The sequence below is a fragment of the Pleurodeles waltl genome, chromosome 5 (assembly GCF_031143425.1).
Source record: "Pleurodeles waltl isolate 20211129_DDA chromosome 5, aPleWal1.hap1.20221129, whole genome shotgun sequence".
Classification (NCBI taxonomy): domain Eukaryota; kingdom Metazoa; phylum Chordata; class Amphibia; order Caudata; family Salamandridae; genus Pleurodeles; species Pleurodeles waltl.
In genome coordinates, this window is record NC_090444.1 from 1,865,883,824 (window position 1) to 1,865,904,391 (window position 20,568).

General features: G+C 48.8%; 1 protein-coding gene across 1 annotated transcript in view; it reads right to left on the reverse strand.

Annotated features, from left to right (window-relative positions):
• Nucleotides 1-20,568, reverse strand: part of PTK7 (protein tyrosine kinase 7 (inactive)) — a 535,321-nt gene that overhangs the window by 187,467 nt on the left and 327,286 nt on the right. The window contains exons 10-12 of the mRNA XM_069236405.1: nucleotides 19,516-19,635; nucleotides 13,065-13,214; nucleotides 12,515-12,665 (exon numbers count right to left, since the gene is read on the reverse strand). Coding sequence (XP_069092506.1) covers nucleotides 12,515-12,665; nucleotides 13,065-13,214; nucleotides 19,516-19,635 — 421 coding nt within the window. The remainder of the gene's footprint in view (nucleotides 1-12,514; nucleotides 12,666-13,064; nucleotides 13,215-19,515; nucleotides 19,636-20,568) is intronic.

Consider the following 20,568-nt stretch of genomic DNA (forward strand, 5'->3'; position numbering starts at 1 on the left):
GGCTGGATTTGTCTCTGAGTGTGTGTACCTCATTTATTGTCTATGTGTATGTACAACAAATGCTTAACACTACTCCTTGGATAAGCCTACTGCTCGACCACACTACCACAAAATAGAGCATTAGTATTATCTATTTTTACCACTATTTTACCTCTAAGGGGAACCCTTGGACTCTGTGCATGCTATTCCTTACTTTGAAATAGCACATACAGAGCCAACTTCCTACATTGGTGGATCAGCGGTGGGGTACAAGACTTTGCATTTGCTGGACTACTCAGCCAATACCTGATCACACGACAAATTCCAAAATTGTCATTAGAAATTCATTTTTGCAATTTGAAATTTTTCTAAATTCTTAAAAGTCCTGCTAGGGCCTTGTGTGTTAAGTCCCTGTTTAGCATTGTCTTTTAGAGTTTAAAAGTTTGTTAAAGGTTTGAAATTAGATTCTAGAAACAGTTTTAGATTCTTTAAAAAGTCTTCCAACTTTTAGCAAAATAATGTCTGATACAGAGATGAATGTGGTGGAACTCGACACCACACCTTACCTCCATCTTAAGATGAGGGAGCTAAGGTCTCTCTGTAATATAAAGAAAATAACCATTGGCTCCAGACCTACCAAAATTCAGCTCCAGGAGCTGTTGGCAGAGTTTGAAAAAGCCAACCCCTCTGAGGATGACTTCACAGAGGAAGAAATTAGTGACTTGGAGGGCAATTCCCCCCTTCCAGTCCTAAATAGGGAGACCAGGGCCTCTCAAGCCCTGTCTCCAAAAATGATAGTCAGAAATGTTGCTTCCCTCACAGGAGGGTCCAGCATTTCTGAAATCACTGAGGATGCTCTCAGTGAGGATGACCCCCTGTTAGCCAGGATGGTCAAAAGATTGGCTTTGGAAAAGCAGCTCCTAGCCATAGAAAGGGAAAGAAAAGAGATGGGCCTAGGTCCCATCAATGGTGGCAGCAACTTAAATAGGGTCAGAGATTCTCCTGACATCCTAAAAATCCCCAAAGGGATTGTAACAAAATATGAAGATGGTGATGACATCACCAAATGGTTCACAGCTTTTGAGAGGGCTTGTGTAACCAGAAAAGTGAACAGATCTCACTGGGGTGCTCTCCTTTGGGAAATGTTCACTGGAAAGTGTAGGGATAGACTCCTCACACTCTCTGGAAAAGATGCAGAATCTTATGACCTCATGAAGGGTACCCTGATTGAGGGCTTTGGATTCTCCACTGAGGAGTATAGAATTAGGTTCAGGGGGGCTCAAAAATCCTCGAGCCAGACCTGGGTTGATTTTGTAGACTACTCAGTAAAAACACTAGATGGTTGGTTAACTGGAAATGAAGTGTGTGACTATGTTGGGCTTTATAATTTGTTTATGAAAGAACACATTTTAAGTAACTGCTTCAATGAAAAGTTGCATCAGTATCTGGTAGACCTAGGTCCAATTTCTCCCCAAGAATTGGGAAAGAAGGCAGACCACTGGGTCAAGACTAGGGTAACCAAAACTTCCACTGGGGGTGACCAAAAGAAAGGGGTTACAAAAACTCCCCAGGAGAAAGTGGGTGACACTAGAAACAAAGAAAAAGAGTCCTCTGTAGGCCCCCAAAAACCAGAACAGGTGGGTGGGCCCCAAGACACAACCCAAAACAAAGGTGGGTACCAGGGTAAGAACTGGGATGCCACTAAGGCATGGTGCCACAACTGTAAACAGTCTGGGCACCACACCAAGGACACTTCTTGTCCCAAAAACAAACCCCAGAACAAAATTCCAGGGGTAACCAGTGTAGCCATGGGAGATGACTCCTCAGATGAGGAGGTCTTCCTAGCCTTCAACTGGAAACAGGGCCCAACAGGTGAGTTGGAGATTCCAGAGGGAAGTAGACACTTCCACCACCTACTGGTGAATGGAATCCCAACCACTGCCCTGAGAGACACTTGTTCCAGTCACACTATTGTGCATGACAGGCTGGTGCTCTCAAACCAGTACATCCCAGGTGAGACTGCCAGGGTAAGAGTTAGCCTAGACAGGGTCACTAAGAGGCCTGTGGCTTTAGTGCCCATAGAAGTGGGTGGCACTCTTAGCTGGAGAAGGGTAGTAGTCAGTACAGACCTCCCCCTTGATTGTCTCCTTGGAAATGACTACCCAGAGGTTAGTCAGAGCCCAAGAGAGAAACTGGTTCAGTGCCAGTCCTCTCCCAAGGATTCTGGAAGTCCTGCCTCTGCAGTAAATGCAAGCAGGCCCCAGAAGAAGAAGAAAAGAAAACAGAGTAGGAAGGGTGGACAACCTTTAGCCAAGGTTACAGCAAGCCAAGGAGATTCTGCTCCAGTAGGGGAGAACTCCAAAAATGGCCCTGATAAAGTCCAACCTGACCCACAAGAAGACCTGGCTAGTCAGGCAACTGTTAAACCTGAGTGGGTGGCTCCTCAGCTAACAGAAGCAAGAGTGGAAGAAGGGTGTTTACTACAAGATGTGGTAACCCCCCACTCCAATACAGCAGACAGGCAACCTGAACCCAAAGAAGCCTGTAACTTAGCCCCTTCCCTTTTAGGTGAAGAGCTAAAGGTGTGGTTCTGGGCACTGACAGCTGTCAGTGGCCTCTGCTGGGTGTTAGCCTTTATGGCTGCACTATCCTTAGCATGGTGGTCTGACCCCATGCCAAATAGCAAGTTAGGCCCCCTGACCCTATTGGTCATGGTGGGGTTACTCCAGCTCTGGGTAACCTCTCTGGGTAAGCTAGGGGTAACCCTGGCCAAGATAAGGTTAGCAGAGGTGGATACCTCTAAGACCAAGATAGAAAGAATGGGTGGAGACATTGAAGAGGCAGACAAGAGGCAATTCAGACTAGGTCCTATCACTGTGGAAGTAGGTCAGTTCCCCAAAGGGAATGACCTGAACAGAAGGATGTAAGGCAGAGTAGGCCCTGCAACTAACCAGCCTATTTCTCCTACTCTTCCTCGCCTGACAGACTAGGAAGACTCTCCCAGCTTGGGCTGAGTCTCCTGGCCTGTGGGCTGGGGGGGGCTTGTGTAAAGAAATGGCTCCCTGTTGCAGTTACCCCCCACTTTTTGCCTGATACTGATGCTGACTTGACTGAGAAGTGTGCTGGGACCCTGCTAACCAGGCCCCAGCACCAGTGTTCTTTCACCTAAAATGTACCATTGTTTCCACAATTGGCACACCCTGGCATCCAGATAAGTCCCTTGTAACTGGTACCTCTGGTACCAAGGGCCCTGATGCCAGGGAAGGTCTCTAAGGGCTGTAGCATGTATTATGCCACCCTAGAGACCCCTCACTCAGCACAGACACACTGCTTACAAGCCTGTGTGTGCTGGTGAGAACAAAATGAGTAAGTCGACATGGCACTCCCCTCAGGGTGCCATGCCAGCCTCTCACTGCCTATGCAGTATAGGTAAGACACCCCTCTAGCAGGCCTTACAGCCCTCAGGCAGGGTGCACTATACCATAGGTGAGGGTACCAGTGCATGAGCACTGTGCCCCTACAGTGTCTAAGCAAAACCTTAGACATTGTAAGTGCAGGGTAGCCATAAGAGTATATGGTCTGGGAGTCTGTTTTACACGAACTCCACAGCACCATAATGGCTACACTGAAAACTGGGAAGTTTGGTATCAAACTTCTCAGCACAATAAATGCACACTGATGCCAGTGTACATTTTATTGTAAAATACACCACCGAGGGCACCTTAGAGGTGCCCCCTGAAACTTAACCGACTGTCTGTGTAGGCTGACTAGTTCTAGCAGCCTGCCACAAACCGAGACATGTTGCTGGCCCCATGGGGAGAGTGCCTTTGTCACTCTGAGGCCAGTAACAAAGCCTGCACTGGGTGGAGATGCTAACACCTCCCCCAGGCAGGAATTGTCACACCTGGCAGTGAGCCTCAAAGGCTCACCTCCTTTGTGCCAACCCAGCAGGACACTCCAGCTTGTGGAGTTGCCCGCCCCCTCCGGCCAGGCCCCACTTTTGGCGGCAAGGCCGGAGAAAATAATGAGAAAAACAAGGAGGAGTCACTGGCCAGTCAGGACAGCCCCTAAGGTGTCCTGAGCTGAAGTGACTCTAACTTTTAGAAATCCTCCATCTTGCAGATGGAGGATTCCCCCAATAGGGTTAGGATTGTGACCCCCTCCCCTTGGGAGGAGGCACAAAGAGGGTGTACCCACCCTCAGGGCTAGTAGCCATTGGCTACTAACCCCCCAGACCTAAACACGCCCTTAAATTTAGTATTTAAGGGCTACCCTGAACCCTAGAAAATTAGATTCCTGCAACTACAAGAAGAAGGACTGCCTAGCTGAAAACCCCTGCAGAGGAAGACCAGAAGACGACAACTGCCTTGGCTCCAGAAACTCACCGGCCTGTCTCCTGCCTTCCAAAGATCCTGCTCCAGCGACGCCTTCCAAAGGGACCAGCGACCTCGACATCCTCTGAGGACTGCCCCTGCTTCGAAAAGACAAGAAACTCCCGAGGACAGCGGACCTGCTCCAAGAAAAGCTGCAACTTTGTTTCCAGCAGCTTTAAAGAACCCTGCAAGCTCCCCGCAAGAAGCGTGAGACTTGCAACACTGCACCCGGCGACCCCGACTCGGCTGGTGGCGATCCAACACCTCAGGAGGGACCCCAGGACTACTCTGATACTGTGAGTACCAAAACCTGTCCCCCCTGAGCCCCCACAGCGCCGCCTGCAGAGGGAATCCCGAGGCTTTCCCTGACCGCGACTCTTTGAACCTAAAGTCCCGACGCCTGGGAGAGACCCTGCACCCGCAGCCCCCAGGACCTGAAGGACCGGACTTTCACTGGAGAAGTGACCCCCAGGAGTCCCTCTCCCTTGCCCAAGTGGAGGTTTCCCCGAGGAATCCCCCCCTTGCCTGCCTGCAGCGCTGAAGAGATCCCGAGATCTCTCATAGACTAACATTGCAAACCCGACGCTTGTGTCTACACTGCACCCGGCCGCCCCCGCGCCGCTGAGGGTGAAATTTCTGTGTGGGCTTGTGTCCCCCCGGTGCCCTACAAAACCCCCCTGGTCTGCCGTCCGAAGACGCGGGTACTTACCTGCAAGCAGACCGGAACCGGGGCACCCCCTTCTCTCCATTCTAGCCTATGCGTTTTGGGCACCACTTTGAACTCTGCACCTGACCGGCCCTGAGCTGCTGGTGTGGTGACTTTGGGGTTGCTCTGAACCCCCAACGGTGGGCTACCTTGGACCAAGAACTAAGCCCTGTAAGTGTCTTACTTACCTGGTTAACCTAACAAATACTTACCTCCCCTAGGAACTGTGAAAATTGCACTAAGTGTCCACTTTTAAAACAGCTATTTGTGAATAACTTGAAAAGTATACATGCAATTTTGATGATTTGAAGTTCCTAAAGTACTTACCTGCAATACCTTTCGAATGAGATATTACATGTAGAATTTGAACCTGTGGTTCTTAAAATAAACTAAGAAAAGATATTTTTCTATAACAAAACCTATTGGCTGGATTTGTCTCTGAGTGTGTGTACCTCATTTATTGTCTATGTGTATGTACAACAAATGCTTAACACTACTCCTTGGATAAGCCTACTGCTCGACCACACTACCACAAAATAGAGCATTAGTATTATCTATTTTTACCACTATTTTACCTCTAAGGGGAACCCTTGGACTCTGTGCATGCTATTCCTTACTTTGAAATAGCACATACAGAGCCAACTTCCTACAACTATGTATTTGGCCTACATTCAAGGATGGCAGAGTACATGGAAAAGGCAAGTAAAAACCTTGAGGCCAGCCAACAGCTCCAGAAGTTTTGGTATGACCAAAAGTCTGCAATGGTTGAATTTCAACCAGGGCAGAAAGTCTGGGTTTTGGAGCCTGTGTGTAAGGAAATGCCTCCTTGGCATGGTTACCCCCCGACTTTTTGCCTTTGCTGATGCTATGTTTTGAATTGAAAGTGTGCTGAGGCCTGCTAACCAGGCCCCAGCACCAGTGTTCTTTCCCTAACCTGTACTTTTGTTTTCACAATTGGGACACCCTGGCATCCAGGTAAGTCCCTTGTACTGGTACCCCTGGTACCAAGGGCCCTGATGCCAGGGAAGGTCTCTAAGGGATGCAGCATGTCTTATGCCACCCTGGGGACCCCTCACTCAGCACAGACACACTGCTTGCCAGCTTGTGTGTGCTGGTGAGGACAAAACAAGTAAGTCGACATGGCACTCCCCTCAGGGTGCCATGCCAGCCTCTCACTGCCTATGCAGTATAGATAAGTCACCCCTCTAGCAGGCCTTACACAGCCTTAAGGCAGGGTGTACTATACCATAGGTGAGGGCACCAGTGCATGAGCACTGTGCCCCTACAGTGTCTAAGCAAAACCTTAGACATTGTAAGTGCAGGGTAGCCATAAGAGTATATGGTCTGGGAGTCTCTCACACACGAACTCCACAGCACCATAATGGCTACACTGAAAACTGGGAAGTTTGGTATCAAACTTCTCAGCACAATAAATGCACACTGATGCCAGTGTACATTTTATTGTAAAATACACCCCAGAGGGCACCTTAGAGGTGCCCCCTGAAACCTTAACCAACTGCCCGTGTAGGCTGACTGGTTTTATCAGCCTGCCACACTCGAGACATGTTGCTGGCCACATGGGGAGAGTGCCTTTGTCACTCTGTGGCTAGTAACAAAGCCTGCACTGGGTGGAGATGCTTATCACCTCCCCCTTGCAGGAGCAGTAACACCGGGCGGTGAGCCTCAAAGGCTCACCCCCTTTGTTACAGCGCCACAGGGCATTCCAGCTAGTGGAGTTGCCCGCCCCCTCCGGCCACGGCCCCACTTTTGGCGGCAAGGCCGGAGGAGATCATGAGAAAAACAAGGAGGAATCACTGACCTGTCAGGACAGCCCCTAAGGCAACCTGAGCTGAAGTGACTCTGACTTTTAGGAATCCTCCATCTTGCAGATGGAGGATCCCCCCCAATAGGGATAGGAATGTGACCCCCCTCCCCTTGGGAGGAGGCACAAAGAGGGTGTAGCCACCCTCAGGGCTAGTAGCCATTGGCTACTGCCCTCCCTGACCTAAACACATCCCTAAATTCTGTATTTAGGGGCTCCCCTGAACCTAGGAACTCAGATTCCTGCAACCTAAGAAGAAGAGGACTGCTGAGCTGACAAACCCTGCAGAGAAGACGGAGACACCAACTGCTTTGGCCCCAGCCCTACCAGCCTGTCTCCCCCCTTCGGAAGAAAACTGCTCCAGCGACGCTTTCTTCAGGACCAGCGACCTCTGAATCCTCAGAGGACTGCCCTGCTCTAAAAGGACCAAGAAACTCCCGAGAACAGCGGCCCTGTTCACCCAAGACTGCAACTTTGTTTCCAAAGAAGCAATTTAAAGACCCCTGCAAGTCCCGCCAGAAGCGTGAATCTTGCAACTCTGCACCCGACGCCCCCGGCTCGACTTGTGGAGAAACAACACCTCAGGGAGGACTCCCCGGCGACTCAGAGACTGTGAGTAACCAAAGTTGTCCCCCCTGAGCCCCCACAGCGATGCCTGCAGAGGGAATCCCAAGGCTCCCCCTGACCCTCAGATCCCGACGCCTGGAAAAGACCCTGCACCCGCAGCCCCCAGGACCTGAAGGATCGGAACTCCAGTGCAGGAGTGACCCCCAGGAGGCCCTCTCCCTTGCCCAGGTGGTGGCTACCTCGAGGAGCCCCCCCCCTTGCCTGCATCGCTGAAGAGACCCCTTGGTCTCCCATTGATTCCCAATTGAAAACCCGACGTGTGTTTGCACAATGCACCCAGCCACCCCCGTGCTCCTGAGGGTGTACTTTTTGTGCTAACTTGTGTCCCCCCCGGGGCCCTACATAACCCTCCTGGTCTGCCATCCGAAGACGCGGGTACTTACCTGCTGGCAGACTGGAACCGGGGCACCCCCTTCTCCATTGAAGCCTATGTGTTTTGGGCACCACTTTGAACTCTGCACCTGACCGGCCCTGAGCTGCTGGTTTGGTAACTTTGGGGTTACTCTGAACCCACAACAGTGGGCTACCTTGGACCCAAACTTGAACCCCGTAGGTGGTTTACTTACCAGCAAGAACTAACAATTACTTACCTCCCCTAGGAACTGTGAAAATTGCACTGTCTCGTTTTAAAATAGCTATATGTGTTTTATTTGAAAAGTATATATGCTATTGTGATTATTCAAAGTTCCTAAAGTACTTACCTGCAATACCTTTCATGCAAAGTATTACATGTAGAATTTGAACCTGTGGTTCTTAAAATAAACTAAGAAAATATATTTTTCTATACAAAAACCTATTGGCCTGGAATTGTCTCTGAGTGTGTGTTCCTCATTTATTGCCTGTGTGTATGTACAACAAATGCTTAACACTACCCTCTGATAAGCCTACTGCTCGACCACACTACCACAAAATAGAGCATTAGTATTATCTCTTTTTGACACTATCTTACCTCTAAGGGCAACCCTTGGACTCTGTGCATACTATTCCTTACTTTGAAATAGTGCATAAAGAGCCAACTTCCTACAGGTTCATTAAGCATGGATCAGGAGAAGTGGAGGAAGATCCCACATCAGCTCATCCATGGGTTAGGAGTGTGGGTACCTGGAGCGGAACACATGTATGATTATATAACATAACATGCATTTGTAAAGCGCACGTTTACCCAGAAGGGTATCTTGGTACTGACTAACAGATGTTTATTGTTACCCAACTCAATGGTACTCATTTTATTGACCTCAGAATGATAAAAGGCTGAGCGGACCCACTGGGATTTGAACCTGCGACCATGAGGTTGAACACCGGCCCCTACAGTGGACGCATTGGTCCAATAAGCCATCACACCAGGCATGGCGATAGCCATGGTAGGAGTAGCTCGCTTGCTAAAGTACAGGCGGAGGACATGTGGATTCATTTCCCATTCACTGACTTGTAGATATTTTTGAAAAGGGCACATTTGCAATCTGGCATGCAGTCCTACTGCAATACAAGATGTCATCATCTCCTACACCTCATCACGGTTGGTATGTTGAGAGGACATCCCGTGCTGTTGTGGAATGCTGTCGCCCTCTCTTGATTGGGATAGGCACTTCCAGTGACAGCGTTTACCATCAACCCCAAAAAGGCTGGTTCTGCTGGGGCTGAGGATGGAGCTTTTTGGCAATGATGATAAACCCCAGGTAGGGAAGCAAAGGCCCTGCTGCCTGAGTACGTGTAGACACTGCTCTCTGTGTCCGCTCTGAATTAGTCAGATATAAAAAGACATGAACGGCATATCTGCGTACATGCACTTCCACGACCGCTAGAGGCTTTGTAAACACACCTGTGGGGATGCAGTAACCCAGTAATGTAGTAATTTGAATTGTTCACTTACCACAAAGTGGAGGTCTTTGTCTTTGGCTGGATGTTTGGGCATGGGGAAATGGGCATCCTTGAGGTCAAACCGCCATCAAGTACCATCTTTGGTGGAAGAGGATGGCTTACTGCAGGTTTGTCCTGTGGAGGTGCCCCAACAGGTTGTACGGATTTAAGGGCTGGAGGTCCAGGATTTTTGAGGATTGAAAGGTCTGAGGCGTAAACTCATTTGCCATGCTGGTGTGTGTGCACCAGCTTCATGGGTTCTTTGTTGAGAATCGCGTGCACTTCTTTCTTTAGGAGACACAGATGGTCGTGGCCGAGATGGAATGTTCGTGGCTTGGTGTTGAATTTTAAGCAGCAGCCCTGCTGTCCTGCCAAAATCACTCATTTCTCAGAGATTGTCTCCTTCCACAGGGAAAGGAAAAATCTCAGTCTTCCTCCCCGACTGGTTGTGTGAGCGAGGGAAATCACAGGAGAGTCACTGTTTTGAGGCAGAGATGCCCCTGTTGGATCTAACTCTTCCCCCTCCCCTCTTCTGTTGCTCTCGTAGCCACCCGTAGCCTTACTGGGGGTGGGGTTAAGGGAGAGGAGGGGGACATAGGTGTTTTTGCACTTCATAGTCTGTGAAATTTACCAAAAGCAGCCATAGGCACAGAGGTCTGCAGAGGCTACCATCGCTCTGACCTTTTTGGTGTCCTCCTGTATCCTTTCCAGCATGCTATCGATCTGTGGGCTGGAAAGACGATCTCCGTGGAAGGGCACAGTTAATACATGTGGGTAAACCTCTGGCTGGAAGGCAGAAATTTGTAGCCAAGCTTGATGGTGCAAGAGGATACTTGTGTTGATCGTCAAAGCATTATTTGCAGCAGCCAACCCATATCTCATATTAATAATGACCTTTTCTTCTGTTACAAGTTTTCGGCCCCTTTATACCACCACAAAACCAGGCATGACTTGTCCCCAAAATGTACAGGGTCATCAGGGAATACTTTAAACTTTTTTACTGGGTTTGGGGCAAGCAACCCTCGCCTTCAACGGATCCTTTAATGAACTTTCATGCACGCTGTACGGGTTGCTGCACTCCGATTTACCATCAATACAACCTAATGATGAAAGTCTTGTCATCAAAAAGGCAAATCTATCACTCCATCCTGTATCTGCGATTAAAAGTATGATGCTTGCAAGCAGGCGCCTCCACGTGCGGACAGACCCATTAACTGATTTTTCATATGTTTCTAAAAGGTCTTTATTAATGAGCAACTGTAGTCAGGAGGACTCTGCCTCTCAGAAAAGTGCAACCTTGTGCAAGAAGAAATGAACAGACTTATCACAGCTGACCCTATTAAAGGAATAGCTCTACAGAACCAGAAGGAGCCAATTGGAGTAGGAGACACAAAGAAGCAGGCTTTCCATTAGCTGTCTCCATGTCTTCGGACACTGGAAGTAGATAGCGGAAGTTCCTGTTCCACATCACAAACAGGAGCATGTGTCCACCTTCTTTCTAAATGCTGAGCAAGTGCAGCTGTTTCCCACGGTAAGATCCGAGAGGCTCCCGCATCAGCACAGAGAAACTGTGCTTCTTTCCCACAGTAAGATCCGAGAGGCTTCGGCATCAGCACAAACTGCGCTTCAGCACAGACAAACTGCGCTTCTTTCCCACGGTAAGATACGAGAGGCTTCGGCATCAGCACAGACAAACTGCGCTTCAGCACAGACAAACTGCGCTTCTTTCCCACAGTAAGATACGAGAGGCTTCGGCGTCGGCACAGACAAACTGCGCCGATATGGTGCTTGATTAGGAAGGTTGTCTTCTTCATTGGGATATAAAGTGGGTTACAGGATAAGGGTCAAATTAAAAAAAAAAGTACTGAGCAGCTGTTTAGCTGCACCTAGATGAATACAGGATTTCATCGAATCTATACTCTGAGGAAATATTTTTCAACTCAAAGAAAGCTTGACAAACTACTTCTGATGTCATCACTTTAGCGCTAATGTTAAGAAAAGAACTGCAGCAGCGACAGCAAGTGCTGGTTAGCAGATCTTGTCTTTCTAGAAGCTGAAGACCTTCTCAAAGCAGGTTCTGGTACCAAAAGAAGCAACGATTTAACAGAGGAAGCCACGCAGCCTCTGTGATGCACCTAAAGGGATGTTGCGGAAATGGAAGAACCTCTGTTACGTACACCCATACAAGGACCTGCACTAGGAGCCTGGCTCAAGATCAATCAAACTGTTTGGGGAATTTGACGCTGGGAACACATGTTCAGGGGCAGGAACATCCTCTTCGAGATACTAATGGATATGGAAAGGCTGTTTGGTATTACATGGCACCAAGTCACAGCTCTGTATTTTCATTGCAAAAAGCACCTCCAAAGTCGTCGCCAGAGTGTTGCCGGGACAGACGAGGAAACTATCTTTTTGTTAGCAATAGGCGCTGCCATCTCTGATCTACCTCGGTATTCCATCTTTTATCATACAGTACCAGTCTCCATCCCAACAGTAAGTCCAGGATTTCCCCGAACATCAATAACCTTCTCTGCAGCCTTGATGGACAGACTGAAGGCCATTGTAAGCTGCATGTCCGGCAGGGACAGGCGGGTTAAATGAAGACTAGTAAAGTTTATAAACTAAATCAAAAACAAAGCCAGGCACTGCCCAGTAAGGAACATAATGATGGGGAAAAACCTCAAAAAAATGAGGCAGCTCCAAAGAAATCCTTGCTGTACATCAACATTGTTGACCAGAAAAACAAAAAAAATGAGATGTTTTTGTAACGCACATAAAAAGAAGGGTGTTCACATTCAAGTGATGCACGCACATAGATGTTTCAAAATCTGAGAAAGTGACAGTTTTCTTTCTTAGAAGGTTTTCTGGCTGTGATGCCACCACAGGTGATGCACAACCATCTGTTAAAGGCGGTGCATCAACAGTGTGTGCAAGGTAAAGCTAATGGAGGTATGATGGTGTAGTGCACCGTATGATGGGCTCACACAGCAGAATCCCTGTGCATCCAAGAGCACTGCAAGCCACTCAATACAGAAAGAGGGATGTGTGTGGGAAGAGGTGGTGCTTCCAAGTGAAGCATAAACACTTGCTCAAGCATCAGCAGTCACATCCTCTATGACCAGCACGAAGGATGCGCATGTGGCTTCTTACCTGGGGCCGTTTTTAGCAGAATCCAGCATCCTATCTTTGCCCTTCCACTGAATCTGGGGGGTGGGGTCTCCTACAGCCTGGCAGTGTAACACCGCCATGTGTCCCTGGTACACAGTCGTATTTTCTGGTTCCCGCTTAAAGCTGATGTAAACTACAAAACACAAATGAACAGAATACAATGAGTAAAGTTGCAGGGGGAGGAGTGTTGGGACAGATACTAACAGCAAAAGAAGGAACACAAACATCTATAAGCAGCAACACATTGCAATCAGGATCTTCAATCTAGCACAATGTAGTTCTCACTCAAGTAGTGCGACTCTGCTCCAGACTACAAACAACTTCAAACCACACCACAGCACAGTTGTGAAAGGTCTCACAGGTTCAACTTGCAGTTAAGTTCTTGGATTACACCTAAGCACCAGCACACAGCACTCGACGTTGCTTCCGGCTGCAAAGGCAACAGCCCTTATGAGGTGGGATCTGCACTATTATACAGCCTGGCTCTCCTTCAATGTGAAACTTGTACATGCAGAACATCTCTCAAACATACCTGCCACGGTGAGATGGACCATGGACCGGATCTCCCCTTGCAGGCTGTTGGAAGCAATGCAGGTATAGTTGCCCGCGTCACTCTTTGTCACCTTGTAAAACTGCAAGGATCCTGCGTTGAGGCGGACATGATCCGGCATGCTGCTGCCATCTGCAAACGTGGAGAAGACAGACGGGAAAGGCATTCAGAATATTTAATACACAGATCTGGATGTGGAGTGAGATGGGGTCTGGGACAGACCATTAGATGGGTCACTCTAGTGGGAGGAGTGGGCATTATCAAAGGTGCGTGCGCCTTCAACCGCTCATGTTAAACTAAATGACGCTGAATTACAAAACTTTAAAAAAAAGAAAATGGCAGACAGGAGCCCATATGAAATAATGGTTGTAGGAAAATGGCTCCCTGTTTCAGTTAGCCCCCCCCCCACACTTTTTGCCTGATACTGATTTGACTGAGAAGTGTGATGGGACCCTGCTAACCAGGCCCCAGCACCAGTCTTCTTTCAGTACAAAATGTACCATTGTTTCCACCATTGGCACACCCCTGGCACACAGATAAGTCCCTTGTAAAAGATACCAGTGGTACCAAGGGCCCTGTGACCAGGGATGGACCCTAAGGGCTGCAGCATATGTTGTGCCACCCTAAGGGACCCTCACCTAACACATGCACACGGCCATTACAGATTGCCTTTTTCTCCCCACCAACACACACAAAGTCGACATGGCATCCCCCTCAGGATGCCATGCACACAAAATGCTGCATGTGGCATAGGTAAGTCACCCCTCTAGCTGGCCTTACAGCCCTAAGGCAGGGTGCACTATACCACAGGTGAGGGCCTAGCTGCATGAGCAATATGCCCCTACAGTGTCTAAGTCTATTCTTAGACATTGTAAGTACAGTGTGGCCATATTAAGTATATGGTCCGGGAGTTTGTCAAAAACGAACTCCACAGCTCCATGATGGCTACACTGAATACTGGGATGTTTGGTATCAAACCTCTCAGAATAATAAACCCACACTGATGCCAGTGTTGGATTTATTAAACAAATGAACACAGAGGGCATCTTAGAGATGCCCCCTGTATTTTACCCAATCCTTCAGTGCAGGACTGACTGGTCTGTGCCAGCCTGCTGCTGAAAGACAAGTTTCTGACCCCCTGGGGTGAGGGCCTTTGTGCTCTCTGAGGACAGAAACAAAGCCTGCTCTGGGTGGAGGTGCTTCACACCGCCCCCCTGCAGGAACTGTAACACCTAGCAGTGAGCCTCAAAGGCTCAGGCTTCGCGTTACAATGCCCCAGGGCACTCCAGCTAGTGGAGATGCCCGCCCTCTGGATACAGCCCCCACTTTTGGCGGCAAGTCCAGGGGAGATAATGAGAAAAACAAGGAGTCACCTACCAGTCAGGATAGCCCTAAGGTGTCCTGAGCTGAGGTGACCCCTGCCTTTAGAAATCCTCCATCCTGATTTTGGAGGATTCCCCCAATAGGAATAGGGATGTGCCCCCCTCCCCTCAGGTAGGAGGCACAAGGAGGGTGTAGCCACCCTCAAGGACAGTAGCCATTGGCTACTGCCCCCCAGACCTAAACACACCCCTAAAATGAGTATCTAGGGGCGACCCTGAACCCAGGAAATCAGATTCCTGCAACCTGAAGAAACAAGGACTGCTTACTTACAAGCCTGCAGGGAAGACGGAAGACGACAACTGCTTTGGCCCCAGCCCTACAGGCCAGTTTCCTGACTCGAAAACCTGCAACCAGAGACGCATCCGACAGGGACCAGCGACCTCTGGACCAAAGGACTAAAGGACCAAGAACCTCCAGTGAGCAGCGGCTCTGCTCAACAACAGCAACTTCTTTGCTAAAAGAAGCAACTTTAAAGACTTCACGTTTCCCACAGGAAGCGTGAAACTTCCCACTCTGCACCCGACGCCCCTGGCTCGAGATCCAGGGAACAAACACCACAGGGAGGACTCCTCGGTGACTGTGACCCCATGAGTAGCCAGAGACGACCCCCCCTGGACCCCCACAGCGACGCCTGGAGAGAGATTCCAGAGGCTCCCCCTGACCGTGACCACCTGTAACAAGGGACCAGACGCCTGGAACCAGCACTGCACCCGCAGCCCCCAGGACCTGAAGGAACCGAACCTTAGTGCAGGAGTGACCCCCAGGCGAGCCTCTGCCTAGCCCAGGTGGTGGCTGTCCCGTAAAGCCCCCCCTGTGCCTGCCTGCACCGCTAGAGTGACCCCCGGGTCCCTCCATTGTTTCCTATCTGAAACCAGACGCCTGCTTTGCACACTGCACCCGGCCGTCCCTGTGCTGCAGAGGGTGTGTTTTGTGTGCCTACTTGTGTCCTCCCCAGTGCCCTACAAAACCCCCCTGATCTGCCCTCTGAGGACGCGGGTACTTACCTGCTGGCAGACTGGAACTGGAACACCCCTGTTCTCCATAGGTGCCTATGTGTTTTGGGCTCCTCTTTGACCTCTGCACCTGACCGGCCCTGTGCTGCTGATGTGGTAACTTTGGGGCTGCCTATGCCCAGGAACTTGAACTTGTAAGAGCCTTACTTAACTGAAAAACTAACCATTACTTACCTCCCCCAGGAACTGTTGATTTTTGCACTGTTTCCACTTTTAACATAGCTTGCCATTTTAGCTAAAACTGTGTATATTACTGCTCTAATTCAAAGTTCCTAACTTACCTGTGTCGAGTATCTTGCATTTTATGTATTTACTTCAAATCTTGAACATGTAGTTCTAAAAATAAAGAAAAAACATTTTTCTATATAAAAACCTATTGGCCTGGAGTAAGTCTTTGAGTGTGTGTTCCTCATTTATTGCCTGTGTGTACAACAAATGCTTAACACTACCCTCTGATAAGCCTACTGCTCGACCACACTACCACAAAATAGAGCATTAGAATTATCTAATTTTGCCACTATCTTACCTCTAAAGGGAACCGTTGGACTCTGTGCACACTATCTCTTACTTTGAGACAGTATATACAAAGCCAACTCCCTACAGTATTCTTTTCTTAATTTATTTTAGAACCACAGGACTCAAATTTTAAGTAAGTACATAAATTGTAAGGTACTTCGCACAGGTTAGCATAGAACTTTGATTTAAAACAGTGGTACACACAGTTTTGGTTAAAATGGCAATAAGCTATTTTAAAAGTGGACAGTCCAAAAATCGTTCCTGGGGGAGGTAAATATTGGTTAGTTTCTCAGGTAAGTAAAGCACTTACACAGTCAGTCTCCTGGGCATAGGCAGCCCACCATTGGGGGTTCAAAGCAACCCCAAAGCCACAGCACCAGCAATCCAGGGCCGGTCAGGTGCAGAGGTCAAAGGAGGGCCCAAATTACATAGGCGCCTATGGAGAACAGGAGTGCTCCGGTTCCAGTCTGCCAGCAGGTAAGTACCTGCGTCCTAGGGGAGCAGACCAGGGGGATTTTGTAGAGCACTGGGTGGGGGGTACACTCACAAGCACAAAAAACACACCCTCAGCGGCACAAGGGTGACCGGGTGCAGTGTGCAAAGTAGGTGTTGGGTATATCGTTGAAAACAATGGAGGGACCCGAGGGTCACTCTGGTGATACAGGCAGGGCACAGGAGGGCTTCTCGGGCCAGCCACCGACTGGGCTAGGATGTGGGCTGCCTGCTGGTCACTCCTGCACTGGTAGGTGGTTCCTCTAGGTCCTGCGGGTGCAGTGCTTGGTCCAGGCGTCGGGTTCCTTGTTACCAGGCACTCGCGATCAGGGGGAGCCTCTGGATCCTCTCTTCAGGCGTCGCTGTGGGGGTGCAGGGAGGTCGACTCAGGGTGTCCACGTCGTTGGAGTTGCCTGGGAGTCCTCTCTGCGGTGTTGGTTGTACTGAACTCGAGCCGGGGGCATTGTGTGCAGAGTGTGAAGACTCACGCTTCCGGCGGGAATTTGGAGTCTCTTTAAAGGTGGTTTCTTGTTGCTGTTTTTTAACATAGCCACTGTTCTCGGGAGCTTCTTGGTCCTTTAGGTGCAGGGCAGTCCTCTGAGTCCTCAGAGGTCGCGTCGCTGTGCAGGTTCTTTGAGTCTGGAGACTTTGTCTCCGTTGTCTCTGCAGGGCTTTCAGGTCAGCAGTCCTTCTTTCTTCAGGTTGCAGGAATCCGATTTCCTGGGTTCAGGATAGCCCCTAAATACTAACTTTAGGGGTGTGTTTAGGTCTGGGGGGAGGCTGGGGGGGGGGAAAGTAGCCAATGGCTACTGTCCTGGAGGGTGGCTACACCCTCTTTGTGCCTCCTCCCCGAGGGGAGGGGGGCACATCCCTATCCCTATTGGGGAATCCTCCAAAACCAAGATGGAGTATTTCTTAAGGCAGGGGTCACCTCAGCTCAGGACACCTTAGGGGCTGTCCTGACTGGTGGGTGACTGATCCTTGTTTTTCTCATTATCTCCTCCGGACTTGCCGCCAAAAGTGGGAGCTGTGTCCAGAGGGGCGGGCATCTCCACTAGCTGGGATGCCCTGGGGCGCTGTAACAACAGGCATGAGCCTTTGAGGCTCACTGCCAGGTGTTACAGTTCCTGTAGGGGGAGGTGAGAAGCACCTCCACCCTGTGCAGGCTTTGTTCCTGGCCACAGAGTGACAAAGACACTCACCCCATGTGGCCAGAAACTCGTCTGGTTGTGGCAGGCTGGCAGGAACTGGTCAGCCTAACACTAGGAATTGGATTGGTATTCAGGGGGCATCTCTAAGATACCCTGTGTGTATTTTTCAATAAATCCCACAGTGGCATCAGTGTGGATTTATTGTGCTGAGAAGTTTGATACCAAACTTCCTAGATTTCAGTGTAGCCATTATGGAACTGTGGTGTTCGTGTTTGACAAACTCCCAGACCATACACTCTTTATGGCTACCCTGCACTTACAATATCTAACGTTTTGCTTAGACACTGTAGGGGCATATTGCTCATGCACCTATGCCCTCACCTGTGGTATAGTGCACCCTGCCTTAGGGCTGTAAGGCCTGCTAGAGAGGTGTCTTACCTATGCCACAGGCAGTGTGAGGTTGGCATGGCACTCTGAGGGGAGAGCCATGTCGACTTAGTCATTTTCTCCCCACCAGCGCACACAAGCTGGCAAGCAGTGTGTCTGTGCTGAGTGAGGGGTCCCCAGGGTGGCATAAGACATGCTGCAGCCCTTAGAGACATTCCCTGGCATCAGGGCCCTTGGTACCAGGGTACCAGTTACAAGGGACTTACCTGGATGCCAGGGCTGTGCCAATTGTGGAAACAAAGGTACAGTTTAGGGAAAGAACACTGGTGCTGGGGACTGGCTAGCAGGGTCCCAGCACACTTTCAATCATAACTGGCATCAACAAAAGGCAAAAAGTTAGTGGGTAACCATGCCAAAGGAAACATGTCCCTACAATGACCTTAAAGGGTACCAGTGTGTAGTCTGGAAAGCCATAAACAAGGGGTTTCTCAACATCTAGATAGGGGTCTTTCTTTGTGGTGCCTACGTGCCGCTGGCACATGTTTTGGCATCCTCTTCTTGTCAGTACTCAAATTATCTCAAATCCTTGCACCAACTCTTTAACTTCCAAAGCTGTTGGGCACCAAACATCCAATGTTGCTTCCAAATACAAGTGGCGGGAAAAAAGCTATGAAGACAGCCTTTACGTATTGGGCTACTATAGGGTGACGGTGAACGCCACTGCAAAATTCCTCCTATTCTCAAAGGAAACGTTTTTAGGTACGTTTGAACAAGTTCTCAAAAACAACCGCTAGATCACAGAATAATGCGTAGGATGTGAATCTAGAAAAGATTAATGCTGCAAAACAAGCAGTGATGACACAAAGTAGCAAAACACAGGGAACAAAGTCAGGCAAAAAATACATATTAGATCAGAGATTCACCGATAACTTGGGATCCACTATGATGCATAGAAAAGAAGAATTAAGGGGAATTCTTGGCACCACACACAAAAGTGTTTCTGATGAATGTGGAGTGGGCTGGTCACATGGAATATAAAAAGATAAATGCCTCAGGGCAGCTTCTTGACACAGACTAGTAAAGTATACTCAAGAGTGGAGGAAGGAGGCATCGAGAAGCAAACACGAGACAAAAAAAATCCATTTCAGCACACAAAGCAAATAAGTGTGGAAACCGATGGTGTGTTAACAAAATGCAGTGGCCACAATGGTTACAAAATGGCCAAAATACCTCCCAACACTCTTTCTCAAGCGACTAACCTGGCAAAAGGAGGAATTCTGGAAATTCTTCAAAGTTGTTACAATCGTTTAAGGACAAATTAACCAGACAGAAGAAATCAACAAATTAAATTAATTCCATCTTCTAGCAGCTACCATCATCCCATGCTTGCACAAGATAGTGAAACGGGTGATAAGCAAACCCTGAGGTGAAGTCACCAAACAGGGATGCTAGTCCTCCAGGAAAAGACCAATTTATTAAACCCATACTCACCTGCCTTTATCCACTGAATTTTTGGTTTTTCACGGCCCGTGGCTGAGCACACCACAGTCACCGTTTTATTATACTCCATGCACTGCAGGGGCTGAGGTGGTGGCGTGAACTTCAGTTTCTCTGAAAATAACAGGATTTTAGTTACTTGCAGTTCCACAAGGCAACCTTACAGGACAACAAACACAGATCCCTTGAGATGTAAACTTCTAACAGGGGGATTAGGTGAGGGCTTGACAAGCTGCTAGGATGGCAACTCATCTGCAGCTACAAAGGGCCCTGATCTGCACCAGGCCACGCAAAGGAACATGTGGTATGTACAATTAGTGTTTCATTTCACTCGGTGTTAGAGGGCCCATTACTTCCCACTTCTAACTCTCCCTTCCACAGCTAGACGAGTGGCCGTGTCATTGGTGCATTAGAAATCAGAGCAGTTCTGTTGAACAGTTATGGCTATTGACAGGCAACTGAAGCAGCTAAGTTTAAGGAAAACACTTTGGGATAGAGTTACTATGTGCTTGAACAGGGCTAGTTCTACATTCAATATTAAGCGGTGACATACAGACTTGTTGCGAAGTGACCACGTTTTGGGTGCTCACTCCCAATTCTTCATTTTTTGGGGGACTCATTTGAAGTAATCATGTGCTCTTACCCCTGAACAGGTTCAAATTGGCTTAAAACCTGACCGGCACATTAAACTTCCCAATTAGGCCACAGTACATGGTGCAGAAATACACCCATGCCAAAAGTTAAATGTCACTTGTGGACTACACCGTCTACTGTGTCATCCACTATAGCTGTAATGAAAAGACAGCTTCACCCCTTGTGTGTGTCTAACAGGAGAGCTGCAGGTTGGACCCCGGTGCACTGATGACACAGTCACGCTTCTGATCAGAAGGAAAACCTGATTTTAATTATTAAATAGTCCCCCCTAAGCTAAAGTGCATAACATTTAAGAGTGGACCATGTGTGACATTACAAATGACGTGCCAACAATGACTACACATATAATTACAATGTCCATGTTCTGGCAGACAGGAAACGGTAAAGTACAGA